This window comes from Miniopterus schreibersii (genome assembly GCF_964146895.1).
Source record: "Miniopterus schreibersii genome assembly, chromosome: 20".
Lineage (NCBI taxonomy): Eukaryota > Metazoa > Chordata > Mammalia > Chiroptera > Miniopteridae > Miniopterus > Miniopterus schreibersii.
In genome coordinates this window covers 12,297,604-12,321,112 of record NC_138122.1, presented here as the reverse complement: position 1 = coordinate 12,321,112, position 23,509 = coordinate 12,297,604, and the positions used below count along the sequence as shown (strand labels likewise).

General features: G+C 55.7%; 1 protein-coding gene across 5 annotated transcripts in view; it reads right to left on the bottom strand.

Moving 5' to 3' along the window:
- The window catches only part of GNB1L (G protein subunit beta 1 like), a 55,973-nt gene that overhangs the window by 10,657 nt on the left and 21,807 nt on the right, over nt 1-23,509 (bottom strand). For 4 of the 5 annotated variants that reach the window (XM_081123600.1, XM_081123598.1, XM_081123597.1 and 1 more), the window contains 5 exons: nt 19,045-19,190; nt 18,423-18,548; nt 14,539-14,701; nt 10,146-10,244; nt 5,594-5,809 (listed from right to left, as the gene is read on the bottom strand). In XM_081123600.1, the coding sequence (XP_080979726.1) occupies nt 5,594-5,809; nt 10,146-10,244; nt 14,539-14,701; nt 18,423-18,548; nt 19,045-19,169 (729 nt within the window). In that variant the 5' untranslated portion in view covers nt 19,170-19,190. The remainder of the gene's footprint in view (nt 1-5,593; nt 5,810-10,145; nt 10,245-14,538; nt 14,702-18,422; nt 18,549-19,044; nt 19,191-23,509) is intronic. The other variant, XM_081123601.1, reaches the window with a different exon arrangement.

The window sequence follows — 23,509 nt, the reverse complement described above, 5'->3', positions numbered from 1 at the left end:
CAGCTGCGGGCACCGCCAGTGTGCGGGCTCACACTCAGAGGCCCCTGAAGGGTTCCTGGAGGACGGCCCCTCAGCTTCTGGAAAGGAGGGCCTGAGATAAAAAACGCCGGCCACGTCCACAGCACCAAACAGGAACGAGGAGTCGCAGCCTGGGTGCGAAACGGGCTCTGCGCGGAGACAGCTACAACCCAAGGAAGGTGGAGGCGAGGGAGTGAAAAGATAAAAGCTACAAAAGGGCGCAGTAACCAGAAGTCTGGCCTGAGCCATGTTAACAGTTGGCGCAATTGGCTTTTAGGCAAAAAATCCTTTCCAGAGATGATTATGGGGACTAAAGAAAAGGCCCAGTTCCCCAGGCAGATCAGCGTTCTGTGTTCATAAACCAGCTTCGAAATGCAGAAAGCAAAAATGCACAGGATGCGGGAACGCTGGCAAGATGTGCGGCAGCGAGGTTCCGCCTGACCCCTCGCGGGACCCCCGGGTCACAGGCACAGGGGATGCGTGCCCAGGTACAGCCGTGCGTCTAGCCGTGAGGAGCACCCCCTTTTCAAGCACATGTGGAACACTTATGAAACTGGACTGGCCTCCACATTTCAAAGAGCTGATATCATTCAGACCTTCTTCGCCGACCACAATGGAATTAAGTTAGAAATTGAAAAATAAAAAAATAACTGGGGGGGGGGAATCCAACATTTGGAAACATAAAAACACTCTAATCAGCTCAGCAGTCAGAGAACAAATAAAAATCAGGTCCGCCCAGAGTGAGTGGTGATGAAGACGGCGACATCGTACAATGTGGGACGCAGACTTCAGCTGCTGTGCGAAAGGGAGGCCGGGAACGAGCGCGTCACGCACCCAGCTCGAGTCAGCAACGGAGCAGCCCAGGGAGCGCGGGAGGGCGGCAGGCAGAGAGCAGAGCAGAAGTGCTGGGGTAGAAGGGGGACAGATCCACACAGACCAACTGATCTGCAAACACGCCGGAAATGCACGCAATCGTTACAAACGACAAAAAAGTCAATATGAAAATACCTTCAAGATTTTTATGCCTACAGACAAATTCCTAGAAAAATAAAACTAACCAAAAAAAATCAGGACATGTAAAGTAGTCCCAGAATGAAATCAGGCCTTCCCTACAGAGAACACGCTGCCCCACAGGTACAGGCAAGGACTGGCCCACAGCCACTCAAGAAACAGACCCCTGTCATGTGTCCTGAGATCCGTGGAGAAGGACACACCGATACAATAAGCAGTGTGAGGTGACGCAAGAGGGGCTCCAGCTCAGTCTACTGATAGACGACCCTGAAACCACCAGGCCCCTCAGAGGACATGCTATGTAGCGGGGTATTTTAGCACTATACAATTGTTTTAATGTTATTAAAAATCGAACAACAGAATTCACTAAATTAACAGATTTGAGAAGAGCCACGAGCCTGACGTCCCAGCAACATCTCATGATCCAGATTCTTTCCCCGCCAAGAGTGAAGAGAACCTAACCTGACAATGAGAATCTACCAAACCACACAGCAAACGCAGCTCTCCCCGTCCAACCAGCAGCATGTCCAGGATGCTTGCGGTGGCTCCTGCTTCCACTCAGCATGCCCTGCGCTCCCGGCGCCACACACCGGCTGCCAAGACGGGCACACGCTGGAGCAGGGCCATGGGGCGGCACCGCTGTGCAGAGCGAGGAGGCCAACTCCACAAGTTTACCCGCTTGCGGCGCCGTGCATCTGCCCAAGCCCCTCGCAACGCGCACGGACAGAGCACTGGCCGTTGGAACACGCTTGAGAAACTGACCATCGCTGTCCCCCATCCCTTTTTTTTTTTTTTAAATACGTCTTTATTGATTTCAGAGAGAGGAAGGGAGAGGGCGAGAGAGAGAGAGAAACATCAATGATGAGTCATTGACTGGCTGCCTCCTGCACGCCAACTGGGATCAAGCCCGCGACCCGGGCATGTGCCCTGACCGGGAATCGAACCGTGATCTCCTGGATCCTAGGTTGCTGCTCATCTGCTGAGCCACACCAGCCTGGCATGTCCCCCATCCTCTCCTCTCCTATGAACTTCGTTCCTGAGCCAGCTAGCTTTCTCACACCTCCACAGCGGCTGTGCCACCCGGGACGGGCTGAGATACCCAGTGCTGCCCAGGGGTCAGCTATGAGACTCACCCCACCTGCCGCCCTTGCAGCTCCACCTGGAAATACAGCAGCAGCGAGGCAGGAGCCTACAGCACAGGCCGGCTCTCTGGCAGGCAATGAAAAGAGGCAATGGAAGTCTCACGGGGACCTGAACAGGAAGAGCCCCGTCCCTGTGCTGGGGCTCATGTTCCTAAGGAAGAGGAGTCCTATCAGGAGTGTTCACATGAACATGGCCAGACCCCCATTCTGTGTTCCTGAGATGTGTGCAATAGGCTGGGTTGTGCCCATAGTTCTCTTTTCTCTAGTTATAAAGTCAGGGTTCCCCCGAACCTGCCCCACATGTCCTAATGCCAACACTTTAGAGAGAAGCCCCCCAAAAGGCTGTGGAGAGGGAGGGCAGTGGCCATGCAGCAGGGACACCTGGCCAGCCTCAGGCACAGTGAGGGGGGAGAGTGTTAGTCTGCTTCCCAGTCCTGGCTGGCTGGGGTGGGGGGGCCTCATTATTATTTAAAGGCCTAAAAATATTGCTGGCCGTAAATCAGCCCCTGCTTCAAGGCCGTGGGCCCTGCCCCAAGTGTGGGAGGAAGGAGCAGGTCTGTGCACCACCTGTGTCTGAGGACAGCTGAGGCCCAAGCTCCTGGTGGCAGTCTGGAAAGCCACCTCGGGGAGGCAGGTGAGCAGCCAGCTTCGCAGCATGCCCTCAAGGCCGCAGTATCCTGACAGGGGTAACTGAGAGCTCCTAGCCACCACCCTAGCTCCTGGCCAAACCTGTCCTGGACCAGGCCCCTTGGGGAAGGATCCCTGGCCACCAGTGGCTCTCACTGCGCATGACCTCAGGTGCCAGGAATGTGCACGCAGCGCGGCCGCCATCTGGTTCCCATTACCCACGCTCTGCTGCGGGAAACCTCATCTGCGTCTCCGCGCCCAGCGCCCGCCTGGGAGAGATTGATTTGGGCTCATTAGAGACTTCAGCAGCAGGCCGAGAGGTGAGGCACATCTGTGCCCACGTGGCTTGTGGGCCGGTGGGCAGCTCGCTGCAGGGCTGGGCACAGCACACCGAGGGCAGCCGGGGCAAGGATGCCCGTGGATGATGAGGCCTCCAGATGCTTCCTCCTCAGAGGCCTGCACTGCACAGTCTGAAAGTCTCCAGGGCTTCTGGGCTGAACCAACTTTGAAGGTGATGCCCAGTTGTCTTTGGGTGAGGTGGCCATGCTCAGCAGGAGGAGCCCTCTCCTGCTGAGCAAGGCCGGGCGAGGCACTGCCATCCCACCAACCACTCTCATTCTGCAGAGCCTGCTCCCCTTCTGCTATAACTTTCCAATTCATTAATAATACCCTCTGCTTTAACTTTTCAATTCATCAGTAGAGTAAAAGTTCATCTCTGGACTGGAACATGCCCCATAAATTTAAGTCTTAAGTTCCAGCAGCTGTTTTCCGAAGGAGCCAGGAGAGACCAGGCAGATCTGAGCCAGGTCGGCAGGAGGGCCCATTCCTGGCACCTGGGAGCGCTGCAGCCTGGGCAGGGTTCTCAGGGAAGCCACCCCAGTCTTCAGCTCTTTGAGAAGTCAGGCTGATGAAGTTCAAGGCACAGTGGGGTGGAGTACTGGACTCCAGTGAGTGGGTCTCTATGGGGCTTGAGGAGCAGGACGGAAGGGTATGAAGGAGAACCCTGGCACCCATGGAGGTGGGGAGGACTGGCACCCAGTAGGGCTGACTCTGCTGCTGAGGACCCAGCACGTGAAGACACAGCACCAGAACGGCTCCACTCCAGCTTCTAAAGATGACCTTTCACTCCCACCCCCCAGCAGGTCCACAAGAGCCTTTCTCCTGGATGAAGACATGAGAAGCTCAGCCCCCACTGCCTGGCCTGGCCCCAATGGAGGCCTATCTGACCCCTCTTCCTTCGGAGCCTCCTTGGGCTCCCTGGGCTGACAGAAGGATGGAGGGATGGTTGGACACTGGGAGAGGTGATGCCAAAGAAGTTCCAACAGGACTATTCTTTTTGGGATGCCAGTGGCCCCTTTAGCTGTAACATGAAAGGGCACCTCCCAGTCTCAGTCTACCCAACCTCAGTGCCTGTCCTCAGATCTTTATGTCACTGCTCTCTTGGGCACGCCCTCCTACCCCCCCTGCTGTCCTTCTGTTCCTCTTGGGAATGACCTGGTGGCAATGCCACACCCCCAGGTTGCAGCCAGAGCATGGTGATGCCTGCTGGGTACCACAGTATATTCTGATTTTCACCTGGGGCCCATCTCACCCCATCCATGTGCCTCAGGGGCCCAGTAGTGCCCCCCACAGGGCCTCTTCCCCTGGCTGTGGGGTCTGGTCTGTGCAAAAGTGAGGCAGGCTTGGTAGGCTGCTGGCAAGGCTTCCCTACCTGGAGAGAGGCCCCGAGACACCTCTTCTTCAGCCTTCTGTCTATGGTGGGAAGCCTGGACCACACAGCCCAGCAGAGGAGGTAGCCCCAGGACCTATCCTCCAGCACTCCAGTGATGAGAGCCCAGGTGAGGTCAGGAGCTAGGCTGCTGCTGCTTCTACTTGCAACCCCTGGAGTCCTGCTTCCCCAGAGCTGGGTTCACAGAGCTGCCTTTCCAAGGAGCTTCTACTTGCTGGCTGTGGTCAAGTCTCAGCCTTCCAAGACTCCCTGGCTAATGTGGGCTCCCCACCCATCCCCAGAAGCCAGTGTGCACCTATGTGACCCTCTGGGGGCTGAGAGGTACAGGACATGCCCAGCAGCATCTCATCCCTCATAGCCTGCAGCCCCCTGGGACCTGCATCAGAGTGAGGCCTGGATAGGAGACTCCCCACCGCCAATCTCCATCCCTCCCATCCCAAATAGGACTGAGCAAGTAGGCTAGGCCAACCCATGCTGAGCACCAGGCCCAGGCCCAGAAGTTGCCCCCACGTGCTCCGCAAAGCATGCTAGATGGAAAAGTCCACTGGGACATTATAAAGTTTACTGGGACATTAGGGGAAGGTTTTCAGCATCGCCCCACTCTACCCTGAGGCCTCACATCCCTTCCCCGCTGCCCGTGAGGAACAGCCTCCCTGGGGCCTGCTTGCAGACCGCCACTGGGGCGTGACTCCGTGGATTTCTCCACATTGGGCTATTTTTGTTTTTTGATTAATCAGTTCCTTACTGACCAAATTCCTCTGAGTTTTTGCAAATGGGCTGGCGTACTTACTCCTGGACTCTACATGCCTTTTCTCTAGATGGACAAGACGTGACTGCTATTAACCCAGGGTCTGAGAGAAACCCAAACCATGTGAACGGTTCACAAACGCCCACGCCCCCTTCTTCCTGCGCTGGCCCCACAGACAGGCCCGCCTGCACCCCGCCTCAGAGTGATTAATTAGCCAGCGATCTGCAACAACTCCTCTTCATGCCTAAATATTGTTTCAGCCTATCAGACTGTTAGTGCAGAGCAGGATAAATGACACCTCGGGTCTGGCGCACTGACCTGCAGGGCCTGCTGCTCATCCAGGCTCCAGACAGCCAGCGCCTTCTCCGCAGAGCCTGAGACGCCCCTGGCCTTCTGGGAGTCAAAGTCAAGGCCCATGACGGGCTCTGCGTGGCAGGCGATTCGACTGCACACCTTCCGCTCAGAGACATCCCACAGGGCCACTGATCCATCCTCATAGCCGGCCAGGAGAAGCGGGTGGGGGCTGGAGTCGGCCTGCGGGGAACAGCACAGCAGTCAGCTCCTGAAGGGTCCTGGTGCGTTTTGGGGGACAGGGGACTCTAGAAATGGGTTGTCTCTCCAGCTGGCCCTGGGGGTAGCCCAGCCAGGGAGCTGTTCCCATGTTCTTCACTCAGCAATAACAGTTCAGAGGCTCTGCACACCCCCTTGATGGCTGATACCATTAATACAGGACCTGCGTGTGCTGGTGTTGGGGCACCCCAGGGACTGGGACTGGAGGGCACAGCGTCCGGGGCAGCCTAGCATGCCCCCACCTAACACTGCCATGCCGCTGCTCACCAGCCCATGTCCAGCCAGGATCATAGGGGGCTGCTGGCTCCTTTCTGCAGGCCCGAGGCTCTCAACCACACTTGGTGGGGCCAGTCACCTGTCTACAACCAGCAACCAAAGAAAATTGTGAGCTCTTTGTCAATGAAAAATGAACTTTCTGTGCTTTGTCAACGTCGCTGCGGAAGCCCCCCCAATCCCTGGGCAGGGTGAGCCGCCGCAGCGCTGAGCTATTGTGATAAATGAGGGCACAGGTCAGAGGGCCCGCACCCTGGGCTGACGCCTCGTTTATCTAGCCTCTGTATCAACTCCAGAAGAGCACTGCAGGATTCCAAGTCACCATGGCACCGAGAGTGGCGACACCATGCTTGGTGCCCAGTCCCCAGACACTACCAACAGGAAACGCCTCCAGGACAGGTGCCCAGGTTGCCTCCAGGACAAACAGCACACTCCGGCCGATGCCTCGTGCTCTTTACCTGTCTCAGCATGTCCCCACTGAGCTGCCTGGGGTTGGCCTCACCTGAGTGTGAGAAATAGCTGAGCACATCCCCTCCACTGAGCTCTGACCCGGCCTGGCCGTCAGCCCCTGGATGGTCAATGGTGAGAATGGGGGCCCGGAGGGCTGGTCGGTGAGACTGCCTTCTGGGTCACCTGCTGGCAGGCAAGGCTGGCACTGAGCAGAGCACCTGGGTCTCCCTGGATGTGGGCTCACAGCATCACAGAGGCCCTCCTCACCCACCTGCTGAAGCTCCCGTTAATGCGCTGTGTGGGCACTTGTGCCCACTGAGGGGTTCTGTGCCCAGATGCTGTACATACAGCACAGAGCGCCTCTTGACAGTGTTCCTGAGTGCCCAGAAAAAAGCCTCCCTTGTCCAGGCAGGTGACCTGGTTTAACTGGAGGACAAGGGTATATATGAGTAGACATCACATCCTCAGCCCAGGAAGCAGACCTCTCTCCGTGCATCAGAAGGAAAACAGAGGCTGTGGTAAGTGTAGTGTATGTCACGGGGGCCCAGTGTGATGGCAGCCAGGGGGAGCCTGACGCAGACCCGCTCTTTGATCTGGAGGAGATGTCCCCTTGCCAGGGGACAAGGGACACAACCACTGAGAACTATATACAGCCACAGCATACTCTTCCAGACCAGAGCTGGGCTGGTGGACACTTCCCGCTTATCCCTGAAAATGCTCGTACAATCATTTCTTCTGTGATAATGTGTTCACACAAATAAAAACAGAAAGGAAGAGTCTAAGGAAGTGAGTGGAGCTCCTGGGAGGGGGCCTCTGGCATCCTGTGCCCCTCCCTGGGGTCCTGCAAGCTGACTGCTCCGCCCCGCTCCCTGCCTCTGATCCCCAAGGGGCCGCACAGTGCCCCCTACCTGCTTGTGCCCAGTGCCTGGTGACTTCCACCACTGAGGAGCGGAGGCTGGGAGGAGCTGAGGTACAGGCTTCCCAACAGAATCCCTGACAGTGTTTGTGTGCTTCCCCTGTAGTTTTATAACAGGGAAGAGCTCCATTTTGGTTCCTTTGGTATAAAATTACTTATACCACTTGTTTCTGAAGTACAGAGTGCTTTAAGAAATGGTCTGGCCTCAGCTCGGGCAGCTGCTTAAAGACAGCTATGCCTCTCTAGATAGGGCCTCCCCCATGAGTGACCATATCTAGACCTGAGGCAGGGTGAGGGCCAGGTGAGAACAGCCTGGGCACACTGAACCCCAACCAGGAACTCATACCAACCCTGAGACCACACCTGCTCGACCCCACCATGGTGGCCAGCTGTGAGGGACTCATCTGGGGCCCACTTGAGTCTGTTCCCTTTGGGACAGTGCTCTGATGTGTCACGGTCCATGCTGCTTTGGCCAGCCTGCCTCCTGCCCCGCTTGGGCACATTTTCCCCATGTCCAGGGCTCCTGACATTGCTGACAGTTTTTTCTGGTCAGTCTCCATAGCCCACGCCCATGATGATGCCTGTGGCCTCTGGGTTCTGAGCACCTCAACTAGTTCAGGGGCTACAACCACTGACCCAGGGAAGCCAGACTGGCCTGCAGGGACTCACCCAGCAGTTGCCAAGGGAGCCCAAATGCTGACCCCTGGCCTCTACTTCCCACCTGCACTGAAGGCCTCTCCTAACATGCTGGGTGCCTATGGCCCCCTCAGTGACAGACCGCAGGTAGGACAGTGCTCCTATGGCCACAGGCCTTTGGTGGCTATACCCATAGTGCCAGGCTGACCTCCATGGGGTGAGGACCTGGAGTTACTACGAGGATTTGCTCCGTGCTGACTCGGAGGGACCCCAGCAGGCAGGCCCCACATGCAGCACATTGAGGTCCTGTGGGGAGCCCCCAACTCGGGTGGGGCCCATAGCTCTGGAGACTGGTGTGAATAACTGCCTGAGGCTTGGTTCTGATCCTGACGTTTATGTGATAATCATCATCCCAGGTCAGACTCCCTGAGGAACAAATCAAAACTAATCTGAAAGCTTCAGAAAAAAACGCCACTTCAGGCCACTCTGCCACACTCAGGTCAATAAACTGTAACCTGGACCTTCAAGTTTGGAGAGAAAAAAGGGACATTTAAGATTAACATAGGCTTTCCTTTTGTGTTGGATCCATATCAACTAACAAAAACGCGATTTGTTCTTCTGTCAACTATATTAATTACCTTAACAAGTTTGTACATCACATTTCTACACATTTTTCTGCTGGAATTTTTACATGATTACGCAATGACAGCGTTTCCAGGGAGTGGAGTATGAGCGGATGTAGCCCCTGACGTCCTGCCCCGGGGCCTGTGAGCACCACACCTCGCCGACAGCGGCTTGGCCTCCAGGGTATTTCCCACCAAACGTCTGCCACAAGCCTGCTGGCGCCAGGAGCTTCGTCACCCAGGTGAGCCTCGGAGCCTCACCTCCTCACCCCACGGGCTTCTCTGAGCCACTGCAGCAGCAGCGACACAGAGACCCCACATTCCAACGGGAAAGTTACCGCTTAAGGAACAACAGGAGGGGAGCTTTCTGGTCCTTAGAGGGGCAAAGGCTTGGGGCAGGGTCTCTGGGGATGCCTGTCCCCATGAACCCTGTTGGTCATATAAACATCTCCAAACTGCCTGAGCCCATCTGGTCTTTTTTTTTTTTTTTATCCTTACCCGAGGATAGTGTTTCCATTGCTTTTTCAGAGAGAGTAGAAGAGAGAGAGAGAGAGAGAGAGAGAGAGAGAGAGAAACATCCATGTGAGAGAGACACACCGACTGGTTGCCTCCTGCACGTGCCCGGACCAGGGCGAGGGATCAAGCCCGTCAGAATCGAACCCAGGGCGCTTCAGTCTGCAGGCCGATGCTCTAACCACTAAGCCAGACCGGCCAGGGCTGGTCTAACTTTTAGGAAAGAGCTCAAACAATCACTGAGGCACAAGGCCGGAATCACCTGCTCCTGATCCCAGACCGGTACGGGGCGGCCCTCAGAAGGTGCTGGTAAACTGAACAGAGGAGATGGACACTGGTCAGTGACCTGCTTACCAGTTTCTGCAATGGCCAAGACACTGCCCGGGATTCTTTCTAAGTGAACACACCACACCATTTGCTTTGCTGTCCCAAACATGAGAGACCCAAGGAGTGGGTACACATACTGTGAGCCAGTGTTGACCTCTGGGGGACTGAGAGGCTGAGCCTCAAGGAGAGCCAGGGCCTCTGGTAAAGGTGAGTAGGCCGAGGACAGGAGAGAAGAGTCCTTCTCTGGGAGGGGGCCAGCTCAGCTAACCCAGCTGTCCCCCTTCACTGCACTGTGTGTGGGGTGCCCCTTTCCCCCAGCCCAGCCTGCAGAGAATAGCAGAAGCCAGGCCTGCCCTGGGGCAGTTTGCAGGAGCATCCCTTGAAGCAGCTGGAGGGTGGCAGGGGATGCCAGGTACAGGCTGCTGTGGAAGTGGGTGCACATGTTCTCCCAGGGGGCTAATTGCCCTGTTGGTTTGCCGACAAACAAAATCCTGAATGGGCCATGATTCACAGCCCGGCGGGCGTGGCTGGCAGGGCGTGGCTGGCGTGCACTGGGCCTTACCTGCCACAGCTCCAGGCACATGGGCATGCCTGGCTTGGCATCTGCCTCTGGCTTCAGGGTGCACACTGACGTCTTGGATGGCATCTCCAGAATCTGAATCTGACAGTAAGAAAACAAGTTGATTTGGGCCGGCGCCAAGTCGAGTCTGTTCTATACAAACAAGAGACTTTTAAGGCGATTAGCTAAGACTGCTGCGAGTTTCTGTCTGCTCCCAGTAGGAACCTGGGAGCCCAGCCTCCTAATTAGGCCGCACAGGTTCGTGGGCTCGAGTGCTACAAGCCTGGTGAAACAATGTGCATGGCGTCATTCCAGAGTGACCGGCATGTCCCTCTAAGTAGCATTCTTGCCCAGCTGCTGCCTCCAGCCTCTCCCCAATTTTACCTCCTTGCTGAGCAGGAGGCCTGGCTCACTAAGCACTTCCTTGGCTCGCCCATTCTCCCGACCTCTGCCTGCTTCCCTTTCCTGCCATGGGTTTTACATGTGAACGACTCTGCACTCTCAGCATACCAAATGGTACAAAGACTTGCACAGGGATCACTTGGGGACCCTTCACCCAACCTAGGAAATAACCATAACATACGACATGGGAAGCTCTGCTTAGAGCCTGGCTGTCGCCAGTGTTCCATGCCTCTACCCTGGGTGTTGTGGCTGTATTGTGTCACCTGAACTAGACTGGCAGATGTGCCTCACTGCCTGGCACAGACAGCTCACACTCGGGCCTGTCCACCAAGTTGGGCCAGGCTCTGCCCCACATCCTCAGCAGCGGACAGACAAAGCCACTAGGAGCAGGCACAAGGAGCAAACTCAGGGGCCCCACAGACTGGAACTGGGCTCCCAGTCATCTGCATCCCTTATGCCTCAGCTCCCTCATCTGCCATGCAGGGACAAGGGTGCCACTCCTGCAGGGCTTGGAAGAAGAGAGGGGATCCTATGAGATGCAGGTCTACTGCTCCATGGTGGGGGGTTCTGCCAGCCCTTAGCTCCCCATCCACTGGCGAGAGCAGCTCCACCAATGTCACAGCAACAGCGTGCAGCCCCTGTGGAGCCGCATGTCACCCCTCACCGACATGGAGGCACTCTCTGTTTTGCAGACAATGAGTCTGAGTTCCAGAGGAGTTGAGGACGTTGAGGGGACAGCTGGCCTACTGCCTGATACCCAGAACACAGAACCCCCATCGGGGAGAACTAGGAGTGAACTTGAGTTGTACAAGTATGGCTGAGCTCTCACTAACACACACAGAATGGGCCTGAGCCCCAGAGTTAAACCCCAGGTCTGAGTTCCAGTTCTGCCACACGTGTGCTGGGTGCCATGCCCGAGGGCAGCTGTAGGCAGGGTGGAAAGCTGGCCTCATGGTCTGGTCCTCTCGGGTTCGAGGCCCTGCAACATGCCCCATGTCTGTCTCTATGCTTGGGCTGGGTGTGTGGGTGAGCTCTGGGCAGGGCTCTCAACAGAAACCTGCAAAGCATCCCAGCACCAGCACTGCTAGGAAGGCTGAGTCCTGGGGTCCCTGCCAGGTGTGCACAGTGTGCATACACACGCATGCACACAAACACACACCCACTCACACATGCAGACATACAAGCACAAAGGCTCCCCATCACCATTGGGACAGCATCTACACAGGTGGATCGGCCCTCACTGCCCACGAAGGAGACAGAAAAGAATCAAAGTGACATGAACCGTGTTACTGCATGACATAAAAGGTGGTCAAAAAAGGGACCCTGGAACAGTCAAGATGCTTGAGGAGAAGCTCTAGCAAAATGAAAAGAAATATAAGACAATGTGTGACAACCAAGACACAGTGGGAAAAAGAAACCCACACCGAAAGGAGAGAGGGCTCTCGGAGCCTTCTGTTCTCTGTAGTGAGTGACATCAACTAGGCACAGGCTCATCCCCCGAGAACTGTTGCCGACAACGGAGGCAGGTAAAGCATCCAGCCAGGACCGCTCACCTAAGGCAGGGAGACGCTCTTCTCAGTCCCCACGCCTCGTGCACCTCGACCCTGTACAGGTGCAGAGCAGCAGGCTGTGGCCGAGTGGTAGGGTCCCCTCAGAGTCCAAGCGAGTAGGCCCACAGCTGTGCCGGGAGGGGATGGTCTGGAAAGACACAGACCAAGCTGCAGGAGGCAGGACACTTTATTTCCTTTCCTGTGCACTGTTCTATTTCCTGAATTATTCAGATTTCTTAAAATGAGATCCGTTCCTTTTGTCACCATATCAGGAGGACAGGCTGGTTTCAAGGTGCCGAGTGGCTGGAGGGGGAAGGAGAAGCCACAGGGAGAGGGAAGTCTGAGGAAGCCGATGTCGCTGGACACAGTCTGCACAGGTCTGCACCCTGGATGGCCGGGCACACAGGCCCACGGGTCAATGAGGGATGCCCCATTCTGGTCTTTGGGCTCAGGAAGATCCCTCTGGTGGGCAGTGAGGAAGGTCACAAAAACAAGGGGGTGAGTCACCCAGCCAGTTTTCTCTGGTTGTGAGGAGAAGGTCTTCAGGGGACAGGGCAGACCCATGGCCTGAGCTAGGCGCTGCGGGAGGGAGCGAGGGGAAAGGAGTGAGGGAGAGGGAGAGCAAGGAGCAGTGGCCCAGGAACCAGGGCAGGCACAGTAGCCTGTGCTCAGAGCTTCCTGCAGACACTGGAGAGCTTTCTACCTGGCACTCAACTGCAACTTTTATTTCCAGAAGGAAAAATGTTGGTTTGAGCAAGCGTGGCCACCCAGACAGCCAAGTGGGGCAGGAGCATGTCCTCCCCCGGCATTGTCTGGGCACAGGCCAGCAATGCTTTTCCAGGGCCTAGTCCAGGCAGATTCCAGGTGGGAGCATGGAAAATAACCATTTTCCCAGGATGTGCGAGGTCCCTGGACTGGCTGCTCCTGAAAAACACAGATGCTGCCAGAGATGGAAGCCAGGAGGTCAGTTAAGACAGCCTCGAGCAGAAGGCATAAGTGGTCTGAGCGATGAGGCCTGGGAGAGGAGTTGTGGGGCAGAGGGTGATGGCAGGAGGAGGGACGAGACCAGTCTGAAGTCCTGGGGTGGCAGAGGTGGAAGACAGCACCCAGCCCCCTGGCCTTGGTGGGAGAGCTGGCTGGGCCCGCAGGCCGGTCTCTGCGTGTGCGGCACAGGAGGAAGGCTGGGCTGCCCGGCTCCTGCCCTCCTGGAGGAAGCGCACCTCTCTCCTTTCCCATTAATAAAAGTTTTAACAGGTTTTTGGCAAATTGGCAAGAAAAGTGTATGTAGCTCCTAATTGGTGATTTAAATGCAATCATGAACAAATAAATGCCTGTTCCTATCTCATTATTTATGAACTGAACCTGCTTTAAGACAAACGGCTCTTCTTGGGCGGGGGCCAAACCTCCCCATGTGCATAGGCCTCAGGTCCCTGCCCGGCGCTGCCTGCCATGCAGACTCTGCGAGAACGCAGGAGTGGGCGGTAGGCAGGTTACCCCCTCCCTGCCCACCACCCACCCTGACCCGCAGCGGGACCCCACACTCTCCAGGCCATCCAATCACTGCTCATGGGTTTCTTCTCCCATTTCCCTTCAGCTCCCCCAAGAACTGGTGCCTCCAGCCACACCCTCCTCCTCTCCCAGGCTTTCCAAAATCTGCCCCACATGCTGGGCACTGCTTCCATTGGGGGATTCTTCCTCTTCTGTCTCTGGGCTATGGACACCACTGTGCAGCCTGACCTGTCCTTGCCACCACCAACCATTGTTGGCCACTCTGGCATAAGCACCATCTGACGGCGACCTCTGAGGCTGTCACACCCACCCCACTCTCCAGCTCCATCCTGATGCTCCCCTGCTCACTTGTGTCTCTCCATACTGCGATCGCCACCCAGTGCGAGCCCTTACCCTCCAGGCCCCAGCCCTACCCGTGGTCTGTCGCACCAGGGTCCAGTTCTGCTTCCCAGAAGGCTACCCCTCCCCTGCTGCCCTGGCTCCCAGACCTAGTTCAACTTCACTAGGGCCTTGGTCTGTCTTCCACTGTCTCCTGCTGGTCTGCTGGGGACTTCCCTGTACAAGTGCCTGCTCCTAAGTCCTTGTGGATCTGTCTGGCGATCTCTCCTCCAATACTGATGGCCTCAGGCCTTGACACTCCACTCATCCATTTGCACCGTGCTGGGTGCCCGGTCCTCCCAGAGACACCAGTCACCCCTCTGGGCCTCCTTCCTGACTCTCACCATAAGGGCCATCTCACAGGAGACCAGGTGAAGGCCCATCTGAGGGCCCTGGAGCTACGATCCAGCAGAAAGACCTGGACCTGCCCCACAGTCCCCTGGGGTCCTTGCAGAGCATAGTGTTCCTGCAACCAGGTGCTAAGGATGAGAGTGCCCATGGAGGGGAAACAGCCTCCGGTGACTCATGAGTGAGGGGTTGTGTGGGCCAGCGCTCACCTCATCGTTGCCTCTCCCGGGCACAGCCAGCATCCAGCGCTCCTGACCCATGGCCAGGATGGAGCCCTTGCAGAAGCCCACGCTCTCCAGGCTCACGGAGTCCACAACAGCGTTTCTGCCCTCCGCCAGGTCCCATAGGCACATCTTCAGGTCTCGGCCCTGACTGCCAAAACCAAGAATAGAGACAGTCCATGAGCCTCCCAGATGAGAGGTCTGCACATCCCACCTGGACAAATGTCAGCATGCTGTGGCCAACCGGAGGCCAAAGGAAGGCAGGGGCCATTTTCCAGAGAGGCCGCGGCTAGCTCCAGGTCATCAGGCTGGGGCACCTCAGCCGAGGAAGTCTTCTCAGCCCTGGCATTCACATGTGAGCCCGTGTCCATGACACCCAGTCCTGAACACTCTGATGGGCATCCCAGGATCACTGCAGACGGAGGCCTCCACCCATGCTGCGAACGCGAGTGCTGCGCAGATGACTGCTTTCCCCAGGCTGACCGACAGCAGCTCAGGCCCTGTCCAAATCTCCACTCCTCTGGAGAACCCGCCGGGCTGATGTTAAAACGCTGGAACGTTTGGAGGGCTAAGAACCACACCACACTCCTCAGGAACAGGCTGACTGCACAGATAGATGCGAGAGAGACAGACGTGGCAGTGTCCTTGACACAAGGACGAACCAGAGCCCAATACAAGAGAGACATGCTCGCACATGGAGGGCATCTGCCTCACAGTCAAGACGGCAGTCGTGCTGTAAGCAAAGGACTGGCCTGTTTTTAAGTAGCTTTTTATTTTGAATTTGTTTCAAATTCACAGAACAGTTGTGAGAACAGGAGGAAGACCTCCCATACCTCCTTCACCCGTCCCCTAATTGCTAACACTGTACACATTCTCTCCTGGCCTGATGCCCATCACCCCTGATGACTCTCACACAGGGATAGCCATGCCCAGAAGCTCCTTGGCCCCAGGTGGCAATGGGGGGCTGGGGGCGCTTGCTGCACTGGGATGAGTGCAGCCTGGTGCTCCCGAGCAGCCCAATGTGCGCGAACAGAACGTTCTACCTGTGGGCACGGGATCCGCCCTGCAGACACGTGTGCGTCTGGCACCAGGAGACCTAGCCGAGAGCCTTCTTCCACCTTACCCACAGCAGGCCCAAGTGGACAACTCAGATCTCCACCCACAGTAGCATATGTCATCTGGGTACACACTTCCAGGGACACCACCCAGAGAAGCCTGCACAGTGAGCTGCAGCAGCACGCGCCTCGGTGGATCTCACAAAGACAGAGCCGAGGGAAAAAGTCAGACACACAAGAAGCTGTTCTTATGACTCCACTTTTTTAAGTCACGGGGAAAAAAACCCGACAAAATGAGCCTTTGCCTTTTAATTTTTTTTTCCAATCCTTACCTGGGGATACCCTTTCCATAGTTTTTCAGAGAGAATGGAAGGGAGAGAGAGAAATACTGATATGTGAGAGACACATCGATTGGCTGCCTCCTGCCCGCGCCTACACCAGGGCCGGGGATCAGGCTTGCAACAGAGGCACACGCCCTTTGCTGGAATCAAACTGGGACCCTTCAGTCCCCAGTCTGACACTCTAACCACTGACCCAAACTGGCCAGGGTGAGTCTTTGCCTTTTGGAGATGCACGTTCAGATGGTAAACACAAGCAAGGCATGAGAGGCTGCCTCCCGGGGACAGGGCAGAGAGCAGGGCTGGCAGTGCTCGGCTTCCTGCTGCGAGTGGTTACACAGGTGTCCACTCTGTGATAATACAGCAGTCTGCAAACTTGTTCTGTGCACTTTTCTGCAAGATTGTTACACCTCACAATGAAAAAGGCAGGACACATACCCACCCAGCCAGCTGTCGCGAGCCCAGGTGTGTCCTCGAGCCTGTAGATGGGGCTGGGGTGTCTGTGGAGCTGCCCCGGGGCTTCCTGAAGCCCCGTGTACAGCACGGCGAAGGCCAGGGCTCCTGGCTCCTCACTTTCTATCCTCCAGACTCTCCTTGACATGAAAGCTCACTTTCCTCCCTCAAGAGCCACTTTGGAGACACTTGGCTTCTAAACACAGCTGGGTGCACAGCCTCTAGTGCAACGTAAACGCACCTGGGCATTCCAAGCACCTGCACAGTCTGCTCTGCAGCCCTTCTCACCCTCAGGCCCCCTGCCTGGAGAGGAGCCTCTGCAGTGCCATCATGACTGGAAGGAGGGCTGCCACCCAACATCCCCTCATAGGTTACACCAGGAGCTTTCCACCCTGCACCGTGTTGGCCCAGATCTCCGTGGACTGAAGCCTCAGAAGAGGGTGTCAGGAACCCGAGCACTCATGCCAGGGGTTCCCAGAGGACACGCAAGGTGCCTGGGCCTCGGAGGAACAGGAGGCCCAGTAGGGCCTACACCTCAGCTGAAAATTATGCAGGGACATTTATATATGGCAGCTCCTGGTACAAGTGACTTATTTGGGTATTGAGACATGACACCTACTCTATTATCAGGGAAAGACCAAAACTGTGAGGCCCTGTGTACCAAGTGTAGGCAGACAGCAAGTGGGCTAGCCTGGCACGGAGCTCTGGGCCAGCCCCTTCAGGAGGCCTGCAAGTACTCTACCAACACACACATCCAGGGCCACAGCTTTCCAGGACACCTCTGGTCACTCAGTCACATTTGAGTCACTTCCAGGGTGGTGGGAGCTGCATGAGTCTGGCATAAAAATGCTTTGCAGACCAGTGGTGTCCCAGCAGGCCTCATCCTCTGGGGACCGGCTCCACAGTGCACACACAGATGATGTCAAGGCTCCAAGTCCAGAGCAGGAGAATAAGCCAGTCCTGGAGTTGGGGCAGAGAACATCCAAGAGAACAGCACTCTGATTTGGTGGATTCCTGGGCTGGAGTGGCAATCCCTGAACAGTGCCAGACATCAGTATGACCCAGGGCAATGGCCAGCTCTGGCAACCAGGCAGGTAGCCAGCTCCCTGCACACCTCCTGGTCTGTGTCCTTCCCTGTCCCTCCCTCTCCCCATGGAAAGTAGAGAAGTCCCTTCCAACTTGCTGTCTCACCCACCTGCCCCTTCCTGTTGCCTCCTGGCCCACACCCTGCCTGGAGTCCCCAGCCTGTCACCCCCACAAGGCTGGGGGGCAGTGCCGGAACAGAACCACTCCCCACTCTGCTGCCCAGCCTCTAGCTCCTCATGGCCTCTGGTGATACTCCCAGGCTGGGCCTGCCACAGCCTTGGCAAATGCACTCTCCTCCACCAGGAGTGTGGCTGCCATTTTCTGCTGAGCCCTTGCTGGGCAGTCCTGAGTGCTATAGACATTGGCACCTGTGTGGTGCTCCCAGTGCCCCTGGAGAGCCAGACCAGGTTGTGGAGCATTTCTCTGACCAGCCTGGTAATCTTTAGGCTCATGCTCCATGTGCTGCCCTGGTGATCAGTCTTCGCCAACTTGTGGGGAAGGTGTATGCATAGCCAGGAAGGTCACCTGGCAGAGTGGTGTTGGGACACCACGGCTCCAAGGCCTGCAGTAGGCTCCTCCAATGAGAGGCCTCAAGCTCAGCCTCAGGACCCCAGCTCCCACTACTGGGGAGCTGTGCAGGCCAGGCAGGCTCTGCTCAGGCCACAGGCAGCAAGGGGCTATGGACAGAGCCATCTTATACATTCATTAGGCCCTTCTTAGTGAGCACCCACTGGGACAGCACTCAGCACAACCCAGATGCACTGCCTCAGGGATGGACTAAGAGCAGGGGTCACACCCTATTCTGCTTTTGGGGGTGAGGCAGCCCAAGTGGCTAGGGGAGACCAGGAGGGTCTCAACCAGAGAACTCCTAGCCCCCACTGAAGACCACACCTTGGCTCCTTTGGGACCGTACTCCTTTGGGACTGCCACTGAGACATACCTGAGGAGCTGGTGTCCCTGGGACAATGTCTGCAGCCAGATCACACACTGACCCCTGTGCCCGTCCAGGGTGGTGATCGCCCTCCGTGTTTGCAAGCTCCAGATGTGCACCAGCCCATTCAGGGACCTGTTCAGACAAGTGCAGGGTCAGGGTCAGGAGGAGGTATCAGAGGAGGGTGGACACACCCAGCATGTTCCATGGGGCTGGTCTGGAGGCTATGACACTGGTGGACCAGGTGTTCCAGCTGCCTGAGTTTTTAGTTGAGGTGAGAGCCCTAAATGTGAACAAAGGGTAAAGGTGTCACATGCTCTTCTTCCAAGGGTGCCCTTGGGAGCCTCTAAGAGCCCCTTAGGTAGAGCTGCTTCTCAGCAGAGGGAGGGAGGACTTCCATTGACAGTGCAAACTGGGTGGCACTTGTAACAGAATGGGCGTGTGTTCCTGCCTCTCCCAAGGGGTGAGGCCCAAGGGGACAGCATATTGAGTAAGCTCTAAAAGTGTGCCCAGGTGACAGGCAGTCTGAGACCTCTGTAGGACCCCCAGATGAGTGCCAGGTTCATTGCGAGCTCCCCCCAAATTTCGCCCTGGGCTAGGCCCTGGGGGCAGGTCAGCGGCAGCTACTCACCCTGAGAGGAGAAGCGGGTGCCCCTGCTCCTGGGCTCCTCCACAGAAATGTAGCGCGTGCACCGCCGACTGGGCACCTCGGAGGACAAACTGGGGGTCTGGGGGTAAGGATGGCAGAGCTGCCATACTGGGCAAGGGTGCAGCCACCTGGGGACCAAGAGAGGGCATGTAAGTGACCCGCTTGTCCCCCTTCAGAAAGGCAGCAGGAGGCCTTCCTGGATGCTGCCCACCCCTCTTCCATCTGCCTATGGCCTCTGCACACAAGCAGGACTACCCGAGTCCCAACACGGGCACATCAGTGCCACACCCTCCTTTGGCCGCACTTGCACAGCACAGAACCCTCCGCTGGTCTTCAGGAATGCCAGCTACACCTCTGGCTCCCTGGCTCCCACTGAGCACTGCGGCAGCCCACTCAGGCTGGGGCAGGCCCTCTTCGCCCAGGCTGTGCAGGGGTCAGCCTGACTCCAGGCCTGGCTGAGTCCTGCCTTCTGTCCAGGCCTCACTCCAGTTTCTCCCTCAGGGAGCCCACCCCAACTGGCCCTCCCAGCAAATTCAGAGTGTGCGAGGGAGAGCCCTGGGTGCCAAAGAGTGAGCAGGACCAGAAGATGGAGTGGAACCTCCTCCTTGTATGCGCTGCAAATGCTGCCTGCTGGGTCCTGGGCCTGATTGTCACTCCATCCTTCAAGGAGGCAGCACCCTTTACTCCTGGGGAAGGAAAGGTCTACTGAGCTGCCCTTGGCTCCTGAGGCTCAGGCCTGTACGCTGCCAGAAGGGGCTGAAACTGGCGCAGCAGTGTGTGGGCAAGGGGCAGGGGCCTGAATCACCCTATCACTCCCCAGGAGGGCTGCTATCACAGATGAGAGACCCTTCCTCATATTGCTGGTCCTGTGTTTAAGGCCTGTTGGGGCCCACCCATCACCCCAAAGGAGACTCCGCCTAGGGTCCCCACCTAGCCTACCCCTATCACTCAATCCTGCAGTCCCTGGAAGCCTATGTCCTCTCATGCCACCTCAGTCCCACAGGCAGCAGGGACTCAACAGTGCAGGGGTGGCTGCTCTCTCTCGCTCTCTCTCCTTCTCTCTCTCAATTTTTCCCACCTTTGGCTAAAGGCCAGCTGATTCTTCTCAAACACAAGAACAGCCTCCCCCTGGGAGCAGAGGTACCCAACCCCATAATGCTCCACGACCCATGACCTCTGCTCTGGCATGGGACAGGTAAGCCACCTAGAGATGCAGCCAGGCCAGGGCTGCAAACCCGGCAGTGGCCACCCTTGGACAGACTGGCATCAGAAATTACTGCTTGCCTGTGCTGTGCCTACCCCCAAAGAAGAGCTGGTCGGCGACGGGCACAAGGTTGCTGGGCTCCAGATTTGGAGAAACCCAAGAATGCAGCCCCTGATAAAGCCCCTCAATCCAGCAGAAAAGTCCCAGTTCAGGATGGGGGGCCCCACCACTCAGTCCAAGCCACAGAGTCCAACAGGCCACCTTTGCGGGGCTCCCACTGTGCAGTCCTGACATGCACACCCCCAGCATGTTCATCCTCGGTACACATGCACATGCACTCACACACACATATGTACACTTACACATGCACACACTTACTGGAACCCACAGGCACATGCATACACACATACACATGCAGTGCCAGCTTTAGCCCAGCCCACACTTGCCACCTGCCTGGGGCCTGAGAGGAGTTTCCAGAACCTCACCAGCACAAGGCTCACTCTGAGGTGATGAAATCAAGTTCTCCTCTATTGTTTCCCCAGGAGTGCGGGAACAAACCCGTCACGTTGTTACAACAACCAAAATGCTCAGGCCAAAATGATGCATCGGCAATTAAGGGCTCCATCATTTCAAGCAATTAAAATAAATGCTTTATTTGAAAACTAATTAATTCTAGCTACATATTTTTCCCATGACAATATCCTATGATTACTTGATTTATGACATCTAATTATTCTTTATTAATCTAATTGCAAATAATCATATTATCCTATCTCCCCTGGCAGCAGCTGCCCCGAGCGGAGGCCACAGCCCCTTGCGCAAGGCCGATGTGCGATATGGCTGCTGCCGCCTCTTTTCCCTGTCCTATCACTTGTCTCTTCCTCCCGGAGGGCACAGGAACATGAAACTTAATCCACCGAGCACAACTTCGGATTCTGCCTGCTCTTCAAGATGTCAAAGCGAGACACATTCTTTTAAAAATTAAAAAGAAACACAATCTGACACAATTTGCACAACTCTGACAGCCTTTCCAACTGATGCTACAAATGCCCCCAAAAGCCCTGCAGGCCCTCACCCATAAATGGACGACGATAGCGTCCCCTTGTGTCCCCTCAGCAGTAGCAGCCTGGCAGAATTATCCCCAGCAGAGGGGACCCGAGCCTTCCCCAGGCGTGGGGAGCGGTGGGCAGTTAAGGCTGCACCCAGCACTCATCTTCCCACTAAGGCCACACGCCTTGGGCAGCCCAGCAGCCACAGAGGCAGGAGCATGTACCCAAACAAGCAGGTGTTGGTGAAAACCTGCCACCGCCACGGGGCTGCCTCAGCAGCTGGAACCCATGCAATTTAAGAGGCAGAGGAGGCAGGGCTAGAGGAGGGGCCGGTGCCCAGAGACCACAGGTCCCTACTTGACAGTCTTGGGCAACTGGGGGTTCACACCTCTGTGTACCCCACAGTCTGATCCACCAATAGGTTGAAGGACTGCCCTGGGCACCTGCCCTATACTCAGTCAAGGAGCCCTTCCCTTTGGTTGCAATAGGTACACTGTTTCGCGAAGAAGCCTAGAAATCAAGAAGAGCACCAGAAGTGAGCCAAAGTGGAGGAGCCACCACCCAGAGATGCTGGGCAATGCCCCAGCCCACTGGGTCCTGCCTTACTGGCTGTGTGTGCGTGAGAGAGCAAGGACAGGCAGGATGGGATTCTGGAATTAGCTCAAGCAGGAACCCCACCCCTGAATGAGTGGCAGACAAGGGCACGGACCCACCTCCAGCAGGTCCTTGAGGCACCTGAGCATTCCACAGTCAGCACAGACTAGGGAGGCACCACTTTCTCGCAGGATGAATGTCCCGACTGGCCCTCCCCGCAAAAAAAAAAATTCAAATGCTGATAAAATAAAAAAACAAAATTTTTAATACATCACTAAGTTGATTTGCAAAAAGTCTGGAACCTTCAGAGGCCAAACACTAAGTAAAAGTGAAACCTAATGAGGTCTGTGGAGCCTGCAGCTGGCTCCTGCCCTAAGGGCATTTGTTGTACCAGTGACCTGGAGTTCCTGCTCTCAAGGCCTCTGGCACCATGAAAGACAAAAGGGGCCTCCCAAGGTTGGCAATGTCAAAGAAGCACCCCCATAAAGATGAGACCCCACAGGGCCATATAGTCAGTGTTAGACTGAACCAGAACTAAAGGCACACCCAGAGGCGCCAGAACAAAGCCAGTCCTCAGGTTTCAGCCCTAATTCACACCACCTTGGGAGGTCCTCAACCCTTCAGTCTGTGAAGTCTCTCAGAAGGAGGCCACCTTTAACTCAGGCCTCAGTGAATTCAAAGCCCTACAAAATGCAGGCTTATAGTCAAAACTCATAAGAACAAGCAAGGAAACATGGCACCATGAATTGGCAACATGGAATTCTTCTTCATTTCCTTGGGAAGGGTAATGCAACAGGAAGCAGAACTAGACCCCCAGAGCAAAGCATTCAGATACATTTAAAACAGTAATGCTTAACGGTTTTAAAGAAAAACAGGGAACTAAAACTATAGAGAGCAAGAGACTAGAAAAATCACCAATCAGATCTGAAAAAAGACCCAACTGGGTGTAAAGATTGTTGGGAAACAGGTGATTTGCATAGTACCAAGGTATTACTCTACTGATTATTTACTAATCACAGAAGGAAAAGACTCCTTTACAATGGAGATATCTGGCTGTCACCACCTTCACCATCTGATCAAAACTGGCACTGCCAATAGTAAACAAACTGACATTACTGATCTCCTGAGGTGATGCAAGAAGACATGGCGCCATCCTCGTACATCTGTGCCAACAATGTGCGAGAAACAAGCAGACACATCCAGATTATGGGACTAGACAACTAGCTCAGACTTATCAAAAGGTCATAGTCAAGAAAAACAACAACAGCAAAAAGCAGGGCAACTCTTCTAAATTAAGAGACTTAGGAGGCATCACAACCAAATGCAGCTTGGGAAACTTGATTAGGTCTTGGATCAAAAAGGGGGAACCTACGGAGAAACTGTTTGGGCCAACTGAGGAAATCTGAATATGGACTGCAGATAACATGGAATTCTTCTTGGGAAAAATAATGGTATTTTATATAGAAGAATGTCCTTATTCCTAGGCTACAGTATTTTTGAGGTGAAATGCCATGATGTCTGCAATCTGCTACAAATGTTTCAGAGAAAGATTTTCTTTATTTCTACATACATTTGGTAATCACAGGTGACAGATACAGAG